The sequence below is a fragment of the Nanorana parkeri genome, unplaced genomic scaffold (assembly GCF_000935625.1).
Source record: "Nanorana parkeri isolate BGI_ZX_2015 unplaced genomic scaffold, ASM93562v1 scaffold747, whole genome shotgun sequence".
Lineage (NCBI taxonomy): Eukaryota > Metazoa > Chordata > Amphibia > Anura > Dicroglossidae > Nanorana > Nanorana parkeri.
The window spans coordinates 15,725-34,779 of NW_017307015.1; the positions used below are offsets into that span (position 1 = coordinate 15,725).

The 19,055-nt window shown below is 41.3% G+C and overlaps 1 protein-coding gene across 1 annotated transcript in view; it reads right to left on the bottom strand.

The window, feature by feature from the left end:
- Positions 1-19,055, bottom strand: part of TRPM4 (transient receptor potential cation channel subfamily M member 4) — a 115,909-nt gene that overhangs the window by 6,337 nt on the left and 90,517 nt on the right. Inside the window, exons 17-23 of the mRNA XM_018564365.1 lie at positions 18,582-19,013; positions 11,626-11,758; positions 10,185-10,359; positions 5,329-5,497; positions 3,881-4,062; positions 3,039-3,171; positions 1,278-1,350 (exon numbers count right to left, since the gene is read on the bottom strand). Of these exons, the coding sequence (XP_018419867.1) occupies positions 1,278-1,350; positions 3,039-3,171; positions 3,881-4,062; positions 5,329-5,497; positions 10,185-10,359; positions 11,626-11,758; positions 18,582-19,013 (1,297 nt within the window). The remainder of the gene's footprint in view (positions 1-1,277; positions 1,351-3,038; positions 3,172-3,880; positions 4,063-5,328; positions 5,498-10,184; positions 10,360-11,625; positions 11,759-18,581; positions 19,014-19,055) is intronic.

A 19,055-nucleotide genomic window follows, 5' to 3' on the forward strand; every position in this document is an offset into this window, starting at 1 on the left:
ATATATAGGAGTTTCTTTACTTTCTTTACTATTAGAGTGGGGGATCCATTTATAAAATGGATCTTTATTGGAAGATGGGATAGATCTTTTATAGAATATTAACGTCTATGTATGCCTTTTAAAGCAACAGCAAAGTAATATGGTGCAACTTTGTCTGGGGGAATTAAAGTAGTTTTTTTCTGCTTCAATATATTTACATTGCTTAGTCATTCAACTAAGAACGTTACTAATGTTACAATGGATTTGATCTTGTATCTGTTCTCTGTTGTATGTGGATTAGTTACTGTGATAATTTTCACCTGCAAACATTATCACTTGTGTACAAAAGGATCCCTCCTATCAACGCCTAGATCTCTTAACACTGGGCCCGTGAGGGTGAAACGCATCAGAATGGCTGGTTTAGAGGCACGAAAAACAGTGTGATAGTTGGTGACCAATAAAGTTTTATCTTCTGTGGCAAAAAAGCTGTACATTTTGTCCATACACATTTTTTTTTTTTTTAAATGCCCAATTTCAGTTGATTTAGACCCTTTGGCTTATAAGCATTCATATATTTTGGCATAGGACTCTAGTCTCCCTTCCCAAAATGTGCAATTCAGTACTGTAATTTATGCACCTGTATGTTGTCTTCATGTGTGGTAGTTTTTTTTACTGTTTTAAACAAAAGCTATTTTTTAAATGTATTTTATATATTGATAAAGGGATATTTGTGATTTTTGCCTAATAAAGTGTTAATAAGTGTATTTATTACATTTTTCTGTCCTGTTCAGAGAGTTATAGATGTGAATTTAGGCTATAGTTCAACTTTAGGACAATGCTAGGGGCTGCAGAAGGCATGCCAATCTATTGATTTTAGGTCTGCATATAGCCCTCTGACCCTAATTCTCTGTTCCTGGACCAGTTCAACATTTTTAACTGGAGTACCACATGTTTGCATTTATTTATAGCTTATTAAAAGTATAATTCTGTAAAAACTATTTCATTTTTATTAACACTTCAAATGACTTCTTGAGGTTCTATGCAAAATCAGGTTTGAAATCATCTCCTGTGAAATTATCTTGTGCTTTCTCGAAAATATATGAGCATACCATTTTTTTCCCTAGCCCTTCCATGTGCAGCCATCATTAGAAACACCACAACCCTTTAAGAGATTTATCATGTCAGTTTAGTCCAAGCTGTGCCCAAGGTACAGATTTTAATGTGAATGTGTCAGATTTTCAAAAACATGGAAATTCTAATAATTCCTCAAAGTACATCATATAAATTAGCACATTTACCTCTGTCTCCAGTGTTTTCAATCTTCGATCATGTTCCTTAATCTCATTGAGTTGTTTCAATGCAGTATCAACCCTGTAGGAGTAAGGACAGGTGACTGACTGGGGTAGGTTTGCAATTACTGATTAGTAAATTTTTCACAGTCATTCAGACAGGGCTTCTAAATTCCCTAATTACAAAATGGTGACACTGTTGCCATCACTTAAGGGAAACCTGTGCTGGATAGGAATTCTGCTCTTCCCGACCTCCTGAAAATGTAATTTGCCTACTACCACTGGCTTTAAATGACCCACTTCTTGGGTCACTAACCTGAAACAAGCATGCAGATCACAAAAGTCACAGAGCTCTAATCTGCATATTTGTTCCAGGCTAGTGAAGCCAATGGATCAGTATTATAGAAAGGAACTAGTATTTTTACAAGGGGATCTTAGTAATGGCAGCTTCCATATATCTTAAAGCATCTCTCCACTCATATATAGAAAGATATTTACTGCTACTTGGAGCACTTATTTCGTTTTCCTACTACTATCTCCTTTCCGTTTCTTTCTACTTACCCATTTTTTTTCTTCATTTTCACACTGTTTTTATTTGGGAAACTGACTTATGCACACTATTTCAGACAATGGACTCTGGAGGACTCCATGAAAGTCTTACTGACCCTTTGGAGTAATTTGTTCAGACTCCACGGCATACTCCAATACATCTCTGCCTGTTGCTTTAAAGAAGAATTATGGGGAGAATGAAATACACTCATTCCCAAATTTAGAGCCGACCTGCGACACTGAATCGGTCACACGTTGGCTCTATAGATCGAGAACTGATCTATCACAGGGATTCCCCCCTCCTTTCTCTGTTCCTTCAGTGCTGAATAGAGGGACAGATGGAGAGGGGGTGGGCACATTTGGCTTTGCCTCTAAAGAGGCAGAGCCAGCTGTCAATCAGGTGGCAGGTTGGATCCCAACAATAATGTCGGCATCCATCCCGGCCACAGCGTGGCCTTGCGCTGTCAGCATATAGCGGGCAATTGCCGCTATATACTGAGTTTGGTGTCACAAGAGGACACTGTAAATTCCCTCCTGTGACCCTAAAAAGAACTATGGCTGAAAAAGTTTGGACCATAGCTCTCTTTTAATGTTCATATAATGATCCATTTCGAATGTTCGCACACATAAAAATTTGTTTTACCCTTTTCTAAGTACAATTGAATGCTATTGTGTACCCATAACTTTGTTAATTTTTCCAAAATTACAATTACAAAAATTATCATATCTAAACCCAAGAACAAAAATGTAATGGATTGCAGCTTACTTAGATCACAATAGCTGCATTATTCTTTTAGACTTTGTTTCCCTTATTTTTATCTGGTGATCCTGCCTCTAACACACTTCCTGTCCTAGGGTGACAATGCTCATTCACTGTAAAGCATCTATTGAGGAGCATCGTTGTCACCTTAGAAGAGGACTTGTTTTGTAGTCCACAAAGACAGCCGTTTACAATGTAGCACAGGAAATTATCAGTTCACAAGATTTCTGGCAAAATCAACAGATAATTTTATGTACTGTTTACATATACTTTAAGAAAAAGTTTCTTCTAACAAATGACCAATCACAGAAACGGTTGCAGACTTTAACCAGACCGACTGGCAGAAATCACACTCCATCTGCCTTTTCAGATGATGATTCCTTTCCAATGAGTACAGAACATAAACTTATTTTTGGTGCCACAAAAAGTGCAGTAGCTGCATTTGAGTTTAAATTTCTTACTTTTGTGATGTTCGTCTGAGGCGCTCTGTGTCACTGTCCCTCTTCTGTTTGGCGATATTCACCAGGTAGTTCTCCTTTTGAACAGCCTCCCATGTCAGCATCCTGTTGTCTAGTGGCTCTTTCAACGCCAACACTAGAAAACAAAATGTTCCTTACTGGCAATTAAGTATGATAGGGTCTGACTGTAACCCAAAAAACCGCAGTCATTCTCAATCTGTTCACTAGTTCTTCAGGTACCAAAACACTGTGGAATTAGCATCGCTTTTAGAATGATTCTTTTAAAATAATAACTCTTGTGATGTTGCTGGACCATTCTGACTGTTAGGCCCTTGCTTCCCTCCAATGCGTCACGTTTAGGTCCAAAAAAAAATGGAGTAAACAAACCTTTTCTGTTTTGTTTTTTTTGGGCCTAGATGGATTCAGAGGTTATCCAATCTGCTGCCACATAGACTAACATTGAGCTTCCGGTCACATCTGCCTAAAAAACTGACAAGCTGATTGGATTGGAACGGCCTTGTGAAAGGGGCCTTCTTGTTTTGCTTAATAGTTAAAAAAATCCACATATTTAAATTCTACTGCTTCCTCTTGCCCCCTAATCACAGTGGCCATGTATCGCCGACCCCGATAGTATGGAGCAACACCTGGCCTGCAGTTAGCTGAGATTATTTTTTAAATCCGCTCTACTCTTTCTTTGTGTTAAGGGGGTGTGCATGCACTGAGAAAAATTCCTCTTTGAAATATTACTAATTATTTTTTTCTCTCTGTTCATTGCCTGCACAAAGACCAACAGCTCTAAAAAATGTGATTAAATGTCCAACCTCTATCTATGAGCCATAACTTACTGAAATGTCTGATCTTCTGCGACTCCACCTTGCGGATCTTGCGCTTGATGAAGGTATGAATGTGGCTGATGATGATAAAGGGTGGCGCCAGTGCTGGGCGGTTATGGTACTCCACAATTAGATTGTAACGCTGGAACTTCCAGTAGATGTCACTGTTGCCTTGCACTTTGGAGAAGGTGTAGCTGTAAGATGAAGGGTGCAGGAGATAAATAGCACTGTGCTGCCAAAGTCAGGATTATTTATTACTATCATTATCACTGGGCACGCACCCAATAGTAAATATGGGAGGAGGTAAAGGTACGTTCTCTTGTAATACCACTCCACCTACTGGTCATTTCTATTCAGCAGCCGGTAGGGAAGTGGTTAAGCAGAGGAACTAAACTTTAGAGGTTGAGCCCAAAAAGGCAAGCAGAGGACAATGGACTAGTCACCAGTATTGCCTGTGGCCTTCTTCTATTTCCCCATTGACGTATATATTGTTAGAGGCAGGGCTTTGTTTCCTTATGTTAGATCCTCCACCAAGGAGTATGTGTGTGACACAGTAGGGACATCACTAAATGTCACTGCAAATCTGGTGTGACTAGCAGTCAGAAGTGGTAGGCAAAGAAGTACATAGGCACCCTCACATAACAGGAAGTGCGCTGCTATTTTTCAGGGGGAATTCCAGACAAAAGGGTCTTGCTTAGGCATAATTAGCGTTTTTAAATGTTCCCTATAACAAACCAAATCTTACCATGAATTCTACAATATGACTACAGCAGGTATGCTAATAGTGACACCTAATAGCCATAAGTAGAAAGTGCATTAAACGCTTTCAAAGATCCACTTTGTTGTAAAAATTGAAAATATAGTGAGGCATTCACATTGGGAAATTTTTACATTTTCAGTTCAATCCACCCGTTTTGGAAAGTAAATTTTGGTTTAACATAGATTTTCTTGGCTATACTGAAGTGAAGGATATACTCGCTTGACTATACTGAAGAATATACTCCTTTAGTAAATTGTCCCCTCTGTGTGAAAGCTCTTAGTATTTTTAAAAAGTATTTTGGCCTTTTCTGATATTCCATCTGCAACCCCCCCACCGTGTAAAAGCTCTTTTATGTATTTTGCCCTTTTCTGCAGTTCCATGTTCAATTGTACCCTTTGTAGGCTGATAAGTCTTCATCCTACATTCTACCTCATGCAAAACACAAACTATTATATCAATTACATGCAGAAATCACAGGGTAGCGGTGTGATTCATATATCATTACAATGCACTGTGCATAAAAGATAACAGAGCTTCTGGCATAGGACAGTTACTGTCGGGAGAACACCATAGGAACAGCAGAGGAAACTGAAGCATACTGACTGCCACCAGCCACCAAACTTTAACCATCGGAGCTTTGTGCAGAATTCCCTTTTAAGAGCATTATTGAAATAACATGACCCCCATATACATTAGTTACCTGAACATGGCAATCAGCAGATTCAATAAGAGGATGTTGGCAACAAGCAAGAAAACAACCAGAAGCAGAATCACAAGCCAGTTGGCAAATGTGTTGGGGCATGGGGGTAATATTTCATTCATGATGGCAATAGGGTCATCTGTGCAGTTCTCATTTCCCAGCTTTCCAGCTACCAAAAAAAACAAACAAACAATATAGTTACAGACACAATACCAAGGTTGTTCAGTTTTGTTCATGTCATAAACATGTGTCATGCAAGTTTACAAGATTTTGTTAAACAAATGACAGGGACAGCAAGAAGGCAAGGGTGGCCATTCTTATTCATATTTGTGTGACTACTGCATGGTTTTAGCTGCCAGAGTCAAGTGGGCCCAAAGCAAAATCCCCCACCTTTATAACATCATCAGGCAGCACTGCTGATTTGATAATAAAAGAACAGCAACTTACAGTATTACAGTAAGTCACCACCTTACTCCTATTAGCATGTTCACTGCCAATACCAGGTGCACTGCTTTACAATGCTGGTCTCTGACTTCTATTCATGCTCAGACTGTTTGAATGTTTTCTAAGCACCTCAGCACCAGAATGTTACACCCCGTTTCTGTCTAAGCCAATTGAGACTGACAATTATTTGGTCATGGAACACTAAACCCAAATACATTTTATGTAATTTTGTGAGAGGAGATGGAGTTTTTTTTGTGGTATTTATTAAGCACTTTTTTATTTTTTACAACATAAAAAGGAAAAATTACCAGAAATGTAAAAAAAACCCTGTTTTGCTTACTTTCTGTAATAAAAAAAGACAAAATATATAATCTTCCTTCATAAATTATTAATTTATGCCAAAATGTATTCAGGCACTGGTACTGGCAGACACTGGTACTTGTTGTACAGACAATGGTCCTGGATGGCACTGGTACTGGATGGACAGGTACTAGTACTGGATGACACTGGTACTGATCCTTGATGGCACTGGTACTGGATGTACAGGCACTGGATGGCGCAGGTACTGGATGTACAGATACCGGTGCTGGATGACATTGGTGTTGGCTGTACAGACACTAGTATTGTATTACATTGGCTCAATTAAAAACCCAACAGATACACTGTCAAAAACTAACAATAACCTTTTAGCTGAACCATCTTGGATCCCTGTGCTTCTGGCTTTTCATGTACCCCATGGATTCCCTGTTTGGCTATAATCGCTATTTTTTTGTTCTCAGTGTTCCTGTTCTATTCTGAGTTCCCAAAGTGTTCCCACCTTTTTTACCATCCTCTCAAATGAAAAAAAAAAATGGCACCACTTTACACAGAAAACAGTCTAATGTATTTTTGCACAGCGATTAAGCAAAATTATAGAGCCAGTTGTGGTCTGCCAACATCAGCATGGCAACTGGTCCTCTTTCTTGTGTTGGATATTTTGCCAAGGTAAGAAAAACAATCCCAAAGAAGGCTGCTGGTGTTGCAAGTAAATAGCCACTGTCACGATCTGGGAACCAGGACACTAGGAACCATGAGCACCGGGTTTGCGGAGCAGTCCAGAACTGGGAATAGGCCAGAAAAACAAAAACAGGTCTTTGGGAGTGTGAGGATACAGTGCATAAAACGCAAGGGACCAGTGGCAGAGTGACTGCACAGAAGATGTGGGTGTGCCATGGGCTCAGAGTCAAAGGAGAGCCTGGTCTTCTCCAGAGCTTCTGATGGTGAGTATGATTGTGCGGCAGGGCAGCTTCCAGATTGAGGGCATCTAACACTCTCCTGCAGACATGACTGACCAGCTACAATGTGAACAGAACTGGGGTACTGGACTCAGTGACAGGTAGGAAAGAAGGCTGTAACAGTGGCACACAAGGAGACTGACACAACTCAGAATATGAAGATTATCTTGCTGCACTCCTTACCGGAACTTAAACCTACTATAGCCAGGTGGGTGCTTGAAGTGACCACGGATAGCACCATGAAAGAACTTCAAAGTGAAATAAGAATGTCACCAGCACTCCAAGATCAGTGAAATAAGTCCATTTAATTACTTAGCATGTCATAAGTGCAATTAACTAGCTAATGGACTTATTTCACTGATCTTGGAGTGCTGGTGACATTCTTATTTCACTTTGACACAACTCAGAGGTGCAGGAAAAACAGCACAAGATACACCGGAGAGAGTTGTAGTGCAGGGACACTGAAGACAGTGTGGTGCAGGACACACAGCACAAGATACACCGGAGAGGGTTGTAGCGCATGGACACTGGAGAGAATGAAACACAGGAAAGTGCGCAGCACAAAAGTTCACTCGGAGATACTGTACTGTGCACAGACACAAGATACACTAGAGAGTAGAAGTGCTGGGTACAAGGTCAAAAACACGCAAGGGATGTGCGTTGCACAGAGGTACTGGTTACACAGAAGATAAAACTTGTGCAGGACAAGGCACACGGGGCATGTGCATTACACAAGGTTCAGCACACAAATACAAGGAACGTGTAGAGCAGTGGTGCACACAATTTTTCTGTTAAGATCAAACGACGAGCTACATGAGATCCACCAACGAAAAAAAAAACTCCCTCGCTCTCTCTCTCCTGGCTGTCTCTCCTCTGTCTCCCCTTGCTCTCTCTCCTGGCTGTCTCCTGGCAGTCTTTCAGTGCTCATCCTCCTGGCTGTCTCTCCTTGCTCATCCTCCTAGCTGTCTCTCCTCGTTTTTTTCTCTTGGCTGTCTCTCTTTCCTGACTGTCTCTCCTCTCTCTCTATCCTGACTGTCTCTCCTCGCTCTCTCTCCCCTGGCTGTCTCTCCTGGCTGTCTCTCCTGACTGTCTCTCTTGGCTGTCTCTCCTTGCTCTCTCCTGGCTGTCTCTCCTTGCTCATCCTCCTGGCTGTCTCTCCTTGCTCATCCTCCGAACTGTCTCTCCTCGTTTTTTCTCTTGGCTGTCTCTCTTTACTCTCTCTCTTTCCTGACTGTCTCTCCTCTCTCTTTCCTGACTGTCTCTCCTCACTCTCTCTCCCCTGGCTGTCTTTCCTCTCTCTCCTCTGGCTGTCTTTCCCCGCTCTCTCTCCTGGCTCACCTTGCTGTATTTTGCTACAGGCTGTGTAAACTAATATTCTTTGATGTAATACATAGCACTTCAACCACCAGTATCCACCAGAAAGGTGTCGGGGAGCTTGGCTCAGCAGACTCAGGCTAATAGGTAATCATGTGTGCACAGCTAAATTCTCTGAACTATCCCTGGGTTGGAGATGTTTGAAATGACCGCTCTGAACTGACTGCTCACTAAGATCGGTGCCGGTATTCTAGTTAATTAACCCCGCATTTAATCTTTTTCTTTGAGAGTAATCAGAGTGCACGGAGCAGCACTGTACAGGTGAAACTCGAATAATTAGAATATCGTGCAAAAGTAATTGCAGTAAGTGCTGCAAAAGGGGCCCAAACCAAGTACTGAGTACATATGCATGCTTGTACTTTTCAGAGGTCCGATATTGTTCTATGTACAATCCTTGTTTTATTGATTGCATGTAATAATCTACTTTTTTGAGGTTGTGGATTTGGGGTTCTTGGGGTTTTCATGAGCTGTAAGCCATAATCATCACAATGATGACAAATCACGACTTGAATTATCTTGCTTCGCATGTAATGAGTCTATCTCATATATTAGTTTCACCTTTTAAGATGCATTAGTGAAATAAATGAACTTTGCACGATATTCTAATTATTCGAGTTTCACCTGTATATGTGATAATTTTTCATACTGCTTAATTTCCATATTATTTAAATGTTCGCACTATATTTAAAATTTGTCACTACCTGGAGATTGGGATTTTGAATTGGGTTTGTTTTTCCTATACACGACCAGTATGTGATACCTGGTCATTTATATTTGGATTGTTGTTTTTGAATAGATGTTCACAGCATTAGGAGGTTTGTTTGGACAAATCAAGTGCACTCAGCACACAGAAACACCTAATCGATACACCGGCTGGTGATCGAAAACTTTTTTCCCACACTTGATTGCCGTATTGCACAGTCATAAACGGAGATAGCGATTACCGGGATTTATAATTCTTTCACAGCATAAGCATTTTTTCACAGCTGAATTTTTACCTAAAGCCGAGATACTGATTACCGGTACCTACACTTGTTAAATTATAATTTTTCACATTTCTAAGAGTACACATTCAACATTTATTTTTATTTGCTTCCAGACCGAGCGCAACTCACTTGCGACATAATAAGTTCACTCACACACACTGTTGCGGCTGGTCTAATTAGTTATTTAGCTTTTCACTCCTAGCGCAGTGATTTTTGAATTACTAGCCACTATCCATTGCTTTGTTTAGTGTTTACCTTCATAATGTTACAGCCATACCCATCAGTCACGGAATGACTGCCTTTGCAACCCAATGCTAAACCCTTGCAAATCATGCTGTAAATACTTTCTCATCACTCTAATATTCATTTATAATATGCATTGGCATAGAGGGAGGCAGGGTCTATAATATGTTTGTTCACAATGAAAAATGTATAGGATGGTGTATTCCAAATTTATACAATGAGTGGTGGGGTGAGAAGAAACAAATACAGCATGGTCAACAAGGGTTCAGGATGACAGAGCTGGTTCTAAACTGGCATTTCTGCTTATTTTTATGTATACGTATGCATGAAATAGTTAACTCCCTAAACAAAGTGTTTTATAAGTGCCTGCTGAGAAATCTAAAAAAAATAACCATTCTTTGACCATTTGATTAGCTACTGTATATGGCCACTCTAAATCTAACTCTAACTCTGGTCTGTCTGAAAGAATGCAATGGCCAAATATGAGAAAGATTTTTAGAGAAGTAGTCATTTTATTGTTTGTGTTTCACTTTACCATCCATCTTGTCTAGTTCAATTTGACCAAATATCTGAAGGTAGGGCCGGTAGAAGACACGACGTAAAATCCAGCTCAAACGCATATCATTGGGGTGTAGGAGACCCTCTGTGGCAACTCCATAAGCAATCAGCCAGACTCCCAGAAAGAAAAGGAAAAAGAAGACATCCTTCATCTGTAGGGAGAAGGAAACACAAACACAGCTAAAGTTACAGCAAAGTACAGTATGTACAGTATGTGCATTTTTGACCTTCTAAAATATGAAAATATATATGTTCCTGTCACATTGTTCATCTGGGATGGCGATACCACTATTAACCACACCTGGGCGTTTTGACACTGAAAGCTTATGCGTCAAAACACAGAACGCAAGAATTCCTATTCATTTCTATGGCCCCTGTTCACACCTGAGAGTTTAGCAGCAAGCTGTAAAAACGCTGAACGCTGGAAAAGGTGCATGAGCTTCTTTCAGGCAGATTCAGCATCTTTGTGCTCCATAGATTTCAATGGAAACCGTGCCAAAAACAGGCATTTGCGCGTTTTGTGTGCATATACATTGTGGAAGACCACCTGCAAAGCACACTGGGAAACAAAATGGCTGATTCATGTCTGCAAAATGTTGATTCTGAGGCATTTATAAGGCTAATACAGGCACAACCATGGCTGTATGACCTCCGCAACCCCCTTTATAAAAATAGAGGAAGGAGGAGGCAGTCTTGGATGCAAATTGCTTGCCAGATTTGGCCAGAATAGGAATCTTTCCCTCCATCTCTGAACAGGCAAAGGTGAGACATGTGACGTGTGGCATGTGACATGTGGTGCATCTAAAGTTTGTTGTGATACTTTAGTACAGGGGTAGCCAAACTCCGGCCCTCCAGCTGTGGTGGAACTACAAATCCCATTAGGCATTGCGAGATTCTCACAGACATTACTCCAGGAGAGAGATGCATCTTGGGATTTATAGTTTCACCACAGTTGGAGGGCCGGAGCTTGGCTGCCCCTGCTTTAGTAGCTTATGTTTCTGCTTGCATGTGTGGCTATTGTAGGTCTGTGCAGCTGCAGATCTCCACGTGTTGTGGAACTACTTCTTTTCTGGGTGTACAGACTTTTATATGCATCACAGGACTTGTAGTTCCATAGCTGCTGAAAGGCTGATGTTGTTAACCCCTTGGCTAATGTGTAGGAGTTTATGTCATGGGCAGGACTTCTTTACATTGGACAACACTCAATACACCCATATGCAGAAACACGTCCAAAACGCGCATAGGGGAAACGCGCATAAACGCACAAAATACGCGTAAAGCACATTAAACCGTGCAAAGGAAAAACGCGCATAAAACGTGCGGAAACGCTGGCGCCTTGGTGTGAATGGGGACTAGCTGTGATACTTGTCTGCTTATTGCAAGTTGCAATGTGACCCACTGTGATCTTACACACTTACCATTTTTCTGACAATAATGATTTTGGGTCCCAGCTGTTTGTTCACAGCAAAAATATGAATGAGACGGAGAGTAAAAACCATGAAATCGAAGCAGAGGATGGTCCGTCCTGACTCGTATGATTCATTGAACATTCTGTAAAAAGACACAAAGATGATTAGGAAACTAACAACATAGCTAACTGGCAGAAAAAACAGGTATTAAAACTATGTTATGGGAAACTCAGAAAAACACAATGGCAGTGTTAATGCTAATGCAGACTGCATCACATATGTAATTTTTGATTTTGCTGTAAGTTACACTTTAAATTTCAAATTGAACCAGGCCCAGATAGACTAACCAAAACGTATTTTAAGAAGTTCTCATATTTATTAAGTTCTGACCATAAGCCCACATAATACCCACATAACCCAATCGTCTCCTCAAGAATGCAGCCCTTGGCAAAGACATTCTAACAGCTGCAGCCTTAGTGATACCCAAACCCTCTACTGATGCGCTGGTCAGACTATAAATGACAGAGGGAATTGAGGGAACCAGACAAGTGGCTGCGGAACTGGTGTTGAAGAGAGGGCTTCAGGTTCATGGAGAACTGGGCTGACTTCTCAGTCGGTTACCGGCTCTATGGCAGAGATGGGCTGCATCTTAATGGGGAAGGTGCAGCACTTTTGGGGAAGAAAATGGTTAAAAGACTAGAGGAGCATTTCAACTAGATAATGGGGGGAGGGAATAAAAATGGGGAAAATAAACAGAGTATGTAACTACAGGGGCATTTAATATAGAGGGCAGTTATAAAAGGGGGACAGCAGACTCACTCCAGTCAAACTAATTAAACTAATTAGTAATGTCCAGATTCGTAATGTTCCTAATGTCCAGATTGGTAATGTTCCTATCGTAATAAGGTCAGATAAAGTAAATAGTTGTGAACCAGGTATGAGCAATAACAAATCTCGTATCACTAGCGCTAAACTAAAATGTATGTACACGAATGCTAGAAGTCTAGAGGATCTCGAACTTATGTTAACTGAAGAGGTCTTCGATATAGGGGCAATAACAGAAACCTGGCTAGACAGCTCACATGACTAGGCAACTAATGTACAGGGGTACAACTTGTTAAGGAGGGACAGGATTGGTAAAAGGGGGGAGGGGTATACATGTACATAGACGAGATGTCATCACGGCAGATAGTAGTGATGGTGTGGAGTCGTTGTGGTTAGAACTAGATAAGACCGCATCTAGTGGTAAACGTATTTTGTGTGCGTGTTATAAACCCTGAATATAGGGGAAGAGGAGGAGACTCAACAACATTCTCAAACAGAATTGGCGGGGAAACAGGGAAATGTTGTTATAATGTGTGACTTCAATTATCCGGACATTGATTGGTCACATGGTACTTCTCATTCTATAAAGGCTGACCGTTTTCTAAACCTGTTGCGGTACAATTTCATGGATCAGATGAGTTCCCGACCAGGAAAAATGCAATTCTAGATCTATTAATCTCTAATAATGTGAACCTAGTTAAGGACATAGAAATTAGGGATACATTGGGTAAAAGTGATCACAGAATAATTGGTTTTAATATTGGGTACAGAAAAGAGAAGTGTGTTGGTGTTACAAGAATGCTAAATTTCTGCTGCGTTATCTAGTAAATGACACTAAATGGGACAACTTATTTCTAACAATGAACACTGACGAGAAGTGGGATTGTTTTAGGAATACATTACATAATGCTATTACCAAGTGTATACCATTAGGTAACAAAAATAAAAGATGAAGAACTAAATGCATGGCTAAATAAAATGGTAAAACAACATATCAAAGACAAAAAGCTGGCATTTAAGAAATATAAGATGGAGGGGACTGCATTGGCATTCCAGAGCTACAAGGAATGTAATAAGAGATGTAAACATGAAATCCGGGTAGCTAAAATAGATTACGAAAAGCATATTGCCACAGTTTGTAAGAACCCCCCCCCCCTCCAAGATTCTTCCAATATATAAACAGTAAAAAGGTAAGAAAAGAGCAGATGGGCCCATTAAAAGACAAGAAAGGGAGATTAGTCACAAACGACAGAGAGAAGGCTGAGGTATTAAATTAATTTTTCTCCTCAGTATACACTCAGGAAAAAGACGGGTTTAATGGAGATAAAGATGTGAGTAGCTTAGTGTGTAAGATACCGCAGCGGTTGACAGTCTGGGTTCAACCTGCACCCCAGGTTACTTAAGGAGCTCGGCCAGGTTATAACCAGACCATTATTCCTCTTCTTTAAGGACCAAGTGACTGGTTAAGGTTCGGTAGTACCAATATTCAAAAAAGGTTCAAGATGCGAACATGGGAACTACAGACCAGTCAGTCTAACATCAATAGTATGCAAACTGTTTGAGGGAATGATAAAGGACTATTTAGTGGATTTTGCTCGTGACTAAGGTATTATAAGTGATAATCAGCATGGATTTATGAAGGACCATTCTTGTCAGACCAACCTACTAACATTCTACGAAGAGGTGAGTAGAGATCTGAATACAGGAATGCAAGTGGATGTGGTGTACCTGGATTTTGCAAAAGCATTTGACACCGTACCACATAAACGCTTAATACACAAGCTTAAATTGATGGGCATAGATTAAATGGTGTGTACATGGATAGAGAACTGGCTACAGTAACAAGTCCAGAGAGTATTGATAAATGACTCTTTTTCACAATGGTCTAAGGTTGAGAGTGGAGTTAAATACTATTTAACCTGTTTAATAATGAGATTGGAAAGGGTGTCAATAGCTATGTTTCTGTGATTGCAGATCATACTAAAATTGGGAGGGTAATAGACACGGGATTAGACATTATAACATTACAGGAGGACCTGCATAAAATAGGGGAGTGGGCAACTACATGGCAGATGAGGTTTAATGTTGAAAAATGTAAAGTAATGCACTTTGGCACGCAGATTACACATTAATGGGAACTCCACTAGGGAAGTCAGAAATGGAAAAAGATCTGGGGGTCACAGTAGAACACAGATTGAACAATGGTATGCAATACCAGGTGGTGGCAAACAAAGCGAGCAGAGTAGGGTCTTGTATTAAAAAGGAATGTACTGTAGAGACAAAGCAATAATTTTGCCACTTTATAGATCACTGGTTCGCCCTCATCTTGAATATGCGGTTCAGTCTTGGTCACCAGTCCATAGAAAAAGATGTCCTTGAGCTGGAGAAGGTCCAAAGAAGAGCAACTAAGCTAATTAAGGGGCTGGAGGATCAAAGCTATGAGACAAGGTTGCTAAATTTAAACTTATTTACGCTGGAAGTGAAGAGATTAAGAGGGGACATGATTTTGTTGTACAAAATGTTTAGTGGTAATGGCAACATCGGCACTAAACTTTTTACTGTAAACTCCATAACAAGGACTAGAGGCCACCACCTAAAATTGGTAGAGTGGTTACATTTTGAAATTCTCTGCCACAAGCAGTGGTATCTGCAAAGAATATTGATTCGTTCAAAAATCAATTAGATATCATCCTAATAGACCGTATTATATACGGGTACAGTTACACTTAAATACTAGACCACACAGGGACTCTTATATACGCGCACGCACAACACACACACACACACACACAAAAGGTTGAACTTGATGGACCTGTGTCTTTTTTCAAACCACAAATACTACGTAAAACGGCATGCCATATCTATGCAGGACAGGAGTGCAGAGGGTATAACAGTGGGCAGTACATACAATTCAGGAGAGCATGACAGTTAATGTAATGTTTTTGGGAAGTGGAAAAGAAAGGCAGCAATGATAATTTTTTTAATGTGCAGAAAGATGATGAAATTGATTGTAAAGAAAATGGATCTGATTAAGTATGCACACAGTTGCGAGGAACTTTCTGCTAGAAAGCTGTTGATCCTGTGGTAAGATCAGTTATTTTTCCACTTCTTATAACAGGGTGATATCACTGTTCCCCCTACAGTGGAATCACAAGGCAGAGTTGCTACCTTGTGGACAGGGTAATCCACATGTAGTTATTATAAAAGGACCTATAAAAAAGGTGTACCCTATATGAATAAAAGCTGATGTTTCTAAGCACTCCTGCCAAGGTTATATGGTTTGTCCCAACAATGTACCTGCCACTTTTTCTGGACAGCTTGGCCTGATACAGGACATGAAAAAATAACATATCTACTGGGGAAGTGGCTCTGTTAATGCTATTGACAGACTGCATCATATGTAATTTTTTTGCCCACAGTTACACTTTAAGAAGAAACAAAAGGTACAGGTGTGATGGAGCAAACTGTAAGAAACACTGGGGACAGAACTAAATGACAATGGAAGGTAAGTGATAGGACTGGCATGTAAGTTAGTATACTATAAGTGAGATGGGGCTTATTGTTATTGAGCATTATTCCTCAACCAGGGTTCCATGGAACCATGATTCCTCCAGAGGTTGCTAGGGGTTTCTTGAGCATTTAGCAATTTATGACTCTCAGATATGTTACCACTGACACCAGTAATCTTTTTAGTTATATGCAAAGGGGGCATTCTTTCCACTGACCACCAATGTAAGGGGCAGGTTTATCACTGGCCACCAATGTAAACACCGTTCTTCATAATGGACACCAATGTACTGCCCCCTACTGACCACTAGTATAATCTGGCCCTTCTCCAACTGGCCGTGAATCTATAAGGGGACCTTTCTTCACTGACCATCTATGTAATAGGGCAGGCCTCAAAATCTCCACTCGCCCCCTCGCAATTGGCGAGTGAAAATTGCGGGGGGGCGAGTGGAATGTCAGCAATGAATAGGGCATTTATTTATTGACCACCAATACGAGAGATTTCATTATTACTAAATAAATTGCTGTATAGAGCAGCACCGAGGTATCAAATACAGCAAGTATGCCACATTCCTTATGCTTTTATTTATTCCTATGTCTCAACTCACTGTTCACACTAATGTACTGTGAGCTGTAGGTAAAGTAATTATTAATTAGCAAGGGTTCCCTGAGACCTGAAAGTTATTTCAGATGTTCCTGCCTGTAAAAAGGTTTGACATATACAATCTTAGAGGCAATTGAAAGGAAAGGATAGGTGCTGGGGATAGGATGGGGATGTGTGTGAAGCAACAAAAGATTGATGGTGTTTACTGTAGGAGTAGTGCAATGCAGTGGCGTAACCAGAGTTACCGCGCCTGTTGGATCCAGGAATCAGGTGAGTAGTATTAAAAAAAATATATATATTTTATGTTCCCGGGATTTTATTTAAAAAAAATGTGTCACCTTACCTTAGCCTGGTGGTCAGTGGGGGCTTCCTGGACCCTGGTTGTATCTCCTTACAGTTCAGTACACTGCAGCAGCACAGCCAGAATCAGGTCCCTGATCAGATGGCTGCTCTTTGGAACTGTGCGTCCGAGGCTCCAGCACGGCCGCATAACCTGCCATAACGGATCCTGTTGCCTGCTGCCTTGATCTGTTTGACAGTCGACCCGGCTTGCCACCTCATCCCCCCCATGCGTGCCAGGAGCTAAAAGGAGTGCAGTGTTTTTGCACTATGATGGAAGGTGGTGATGGGTATATGACATTAGTGCAGTTTTGGGGTGCCAGGTATCTGATAGCAGTGCAGTAACAGAGATGCAATAGTGGTGTAGTGTTACAGTATATGTCTTGGATCCGTGAGCAGGTGTTGGGGGCTTTATAGCAGCTTGGTGTCAGGGATTTAACTGGTTTTGAGATGCGATAATTATATTGTGTGGGGATATGATAGCATTGCAGTGTTCAGGTGTGGGGATCTCAAAGCAGTGTGGTGTGGGGTTGTTTGGGATCCCATAGTAGCACAGTGTCAGGGGATGTAATAGCAGTGTGGTGTTGGCAAACCTATACCATTGTGGTATATGACCCACCAGGGCTGGAGAAAATGCACACTCAGCATTTGGCTAAAGCAGGCATAGGGAAGGGGGAGAAGGGGTTACAGAGTGAGAAAGGCGACGCGGTCACCAGCTGCTGTATATAACATTGCCGCAAGCACTGACGTATTTCGGTGCTCTGAAGTGATTGACAGTTTTAGTTTCCTTTGCTTAAAGGCTTAAAGCACTTGGTGAGACCCTGTTGTGTTTTACAACAATGTAAGTGTAAGCCCAGGTATGAATAGTAGGCATGAGAAGGTACCTGATAATGCCATGAGAAAAGATCCTTGCATAGTGCTGCCAGCTCCTCCCTGAGGCCTGGGGAGAGCAGGCCTGCAGTTCCCCACTTCCTTTTCTTCCTTTACTGTCATTCAAAATAATCTGTTAATTGGAAACTTGGTAAGGCCTGTGGGGGGTTTAAAGGGCAGGCTGTGCACTGTTTAAAGGAGAACTATGAGGTGAGTGCTTTTCACTCACCTCATAGTTTTAGTCGACCTGTGACAATGAGACTGTCACAGGTCGGTTCAGTAGATCGGGAGGTGAGCGAACACATACCGGCGTTCGCTCACCTCTCGATCCTGTCACAGCTCTCTGCCGTGACAGGGGGGGGGGCTGGATTCCCCCCTCCCTGCTCTGATCCACCAGCGTTGACTGGCGGAACGGGCGGGTACAGCTGGCTCTGTCTCTAGATAGGCAGAGCCAGCTGTCACTCACGCAGCTGGGCGGATCCAGACATAATTGTCGGGATCCGCTTCAGCTGCGGCGTCTCAGTATACCGCAAGCTGTAGCTTGCAGTATACTGAGCTTAGGGTGACGGGAGGACGCTAGTTTGTGTCCTCCCGTTACCCTAAGGAGAACTATGGGGAAAAGCCTAAACCCCATAGTTCTCCTTTAAAGGTGCTATAGAATGAACAAATGATCATTCAATCACCAATCATTTGAGGCAATAGAGAATTATCCTGTAACCGATAGATTCCATTAGGACATACAATAGTAGTGCTTACATTTTGCATTAAAGAGCAGCTTGAAATATCCTTTATAAGTAAAAGAGTTCCCATGTTGATCTACCTGCAAATTAGGCCAAAGATGAAAAGTAACAGGGCTGTGATGTCCACATGATTCCAAGAATCCTGCAAGTACTGCTTCACTTTCTGTGCCACTGGCATTGACCCTACAAAGAAGCTTTGTCGTATTTCTTCACACACCATGGTGAAAACCCAGAAATACAATATCATCTCTGAAGGGGCTGGACCAATGGGTGGTGGCCCTTTGAAGTCCATGAGCAACACATAGGAGAAAAGGAAGAGAAAAGTAAAGTACATGACAACATTGCCCAGGAATGCAGTGACGGGGGCACTCCAGAACTGCTTCCAGCGTCTCATCCATTTCGGCCGGGACTTGTCTTTAGTAGTTTCCACATCTGGGATTCCTGGGGTTACGTCAGTTGCCTTCCCAGGTTTCAGCTCCATAAGCTCACTTTTTTCCCTCATTGTTTCTTCTCTGAAAATAAATTCAAGACATATCATCAATTACCATGGAGCT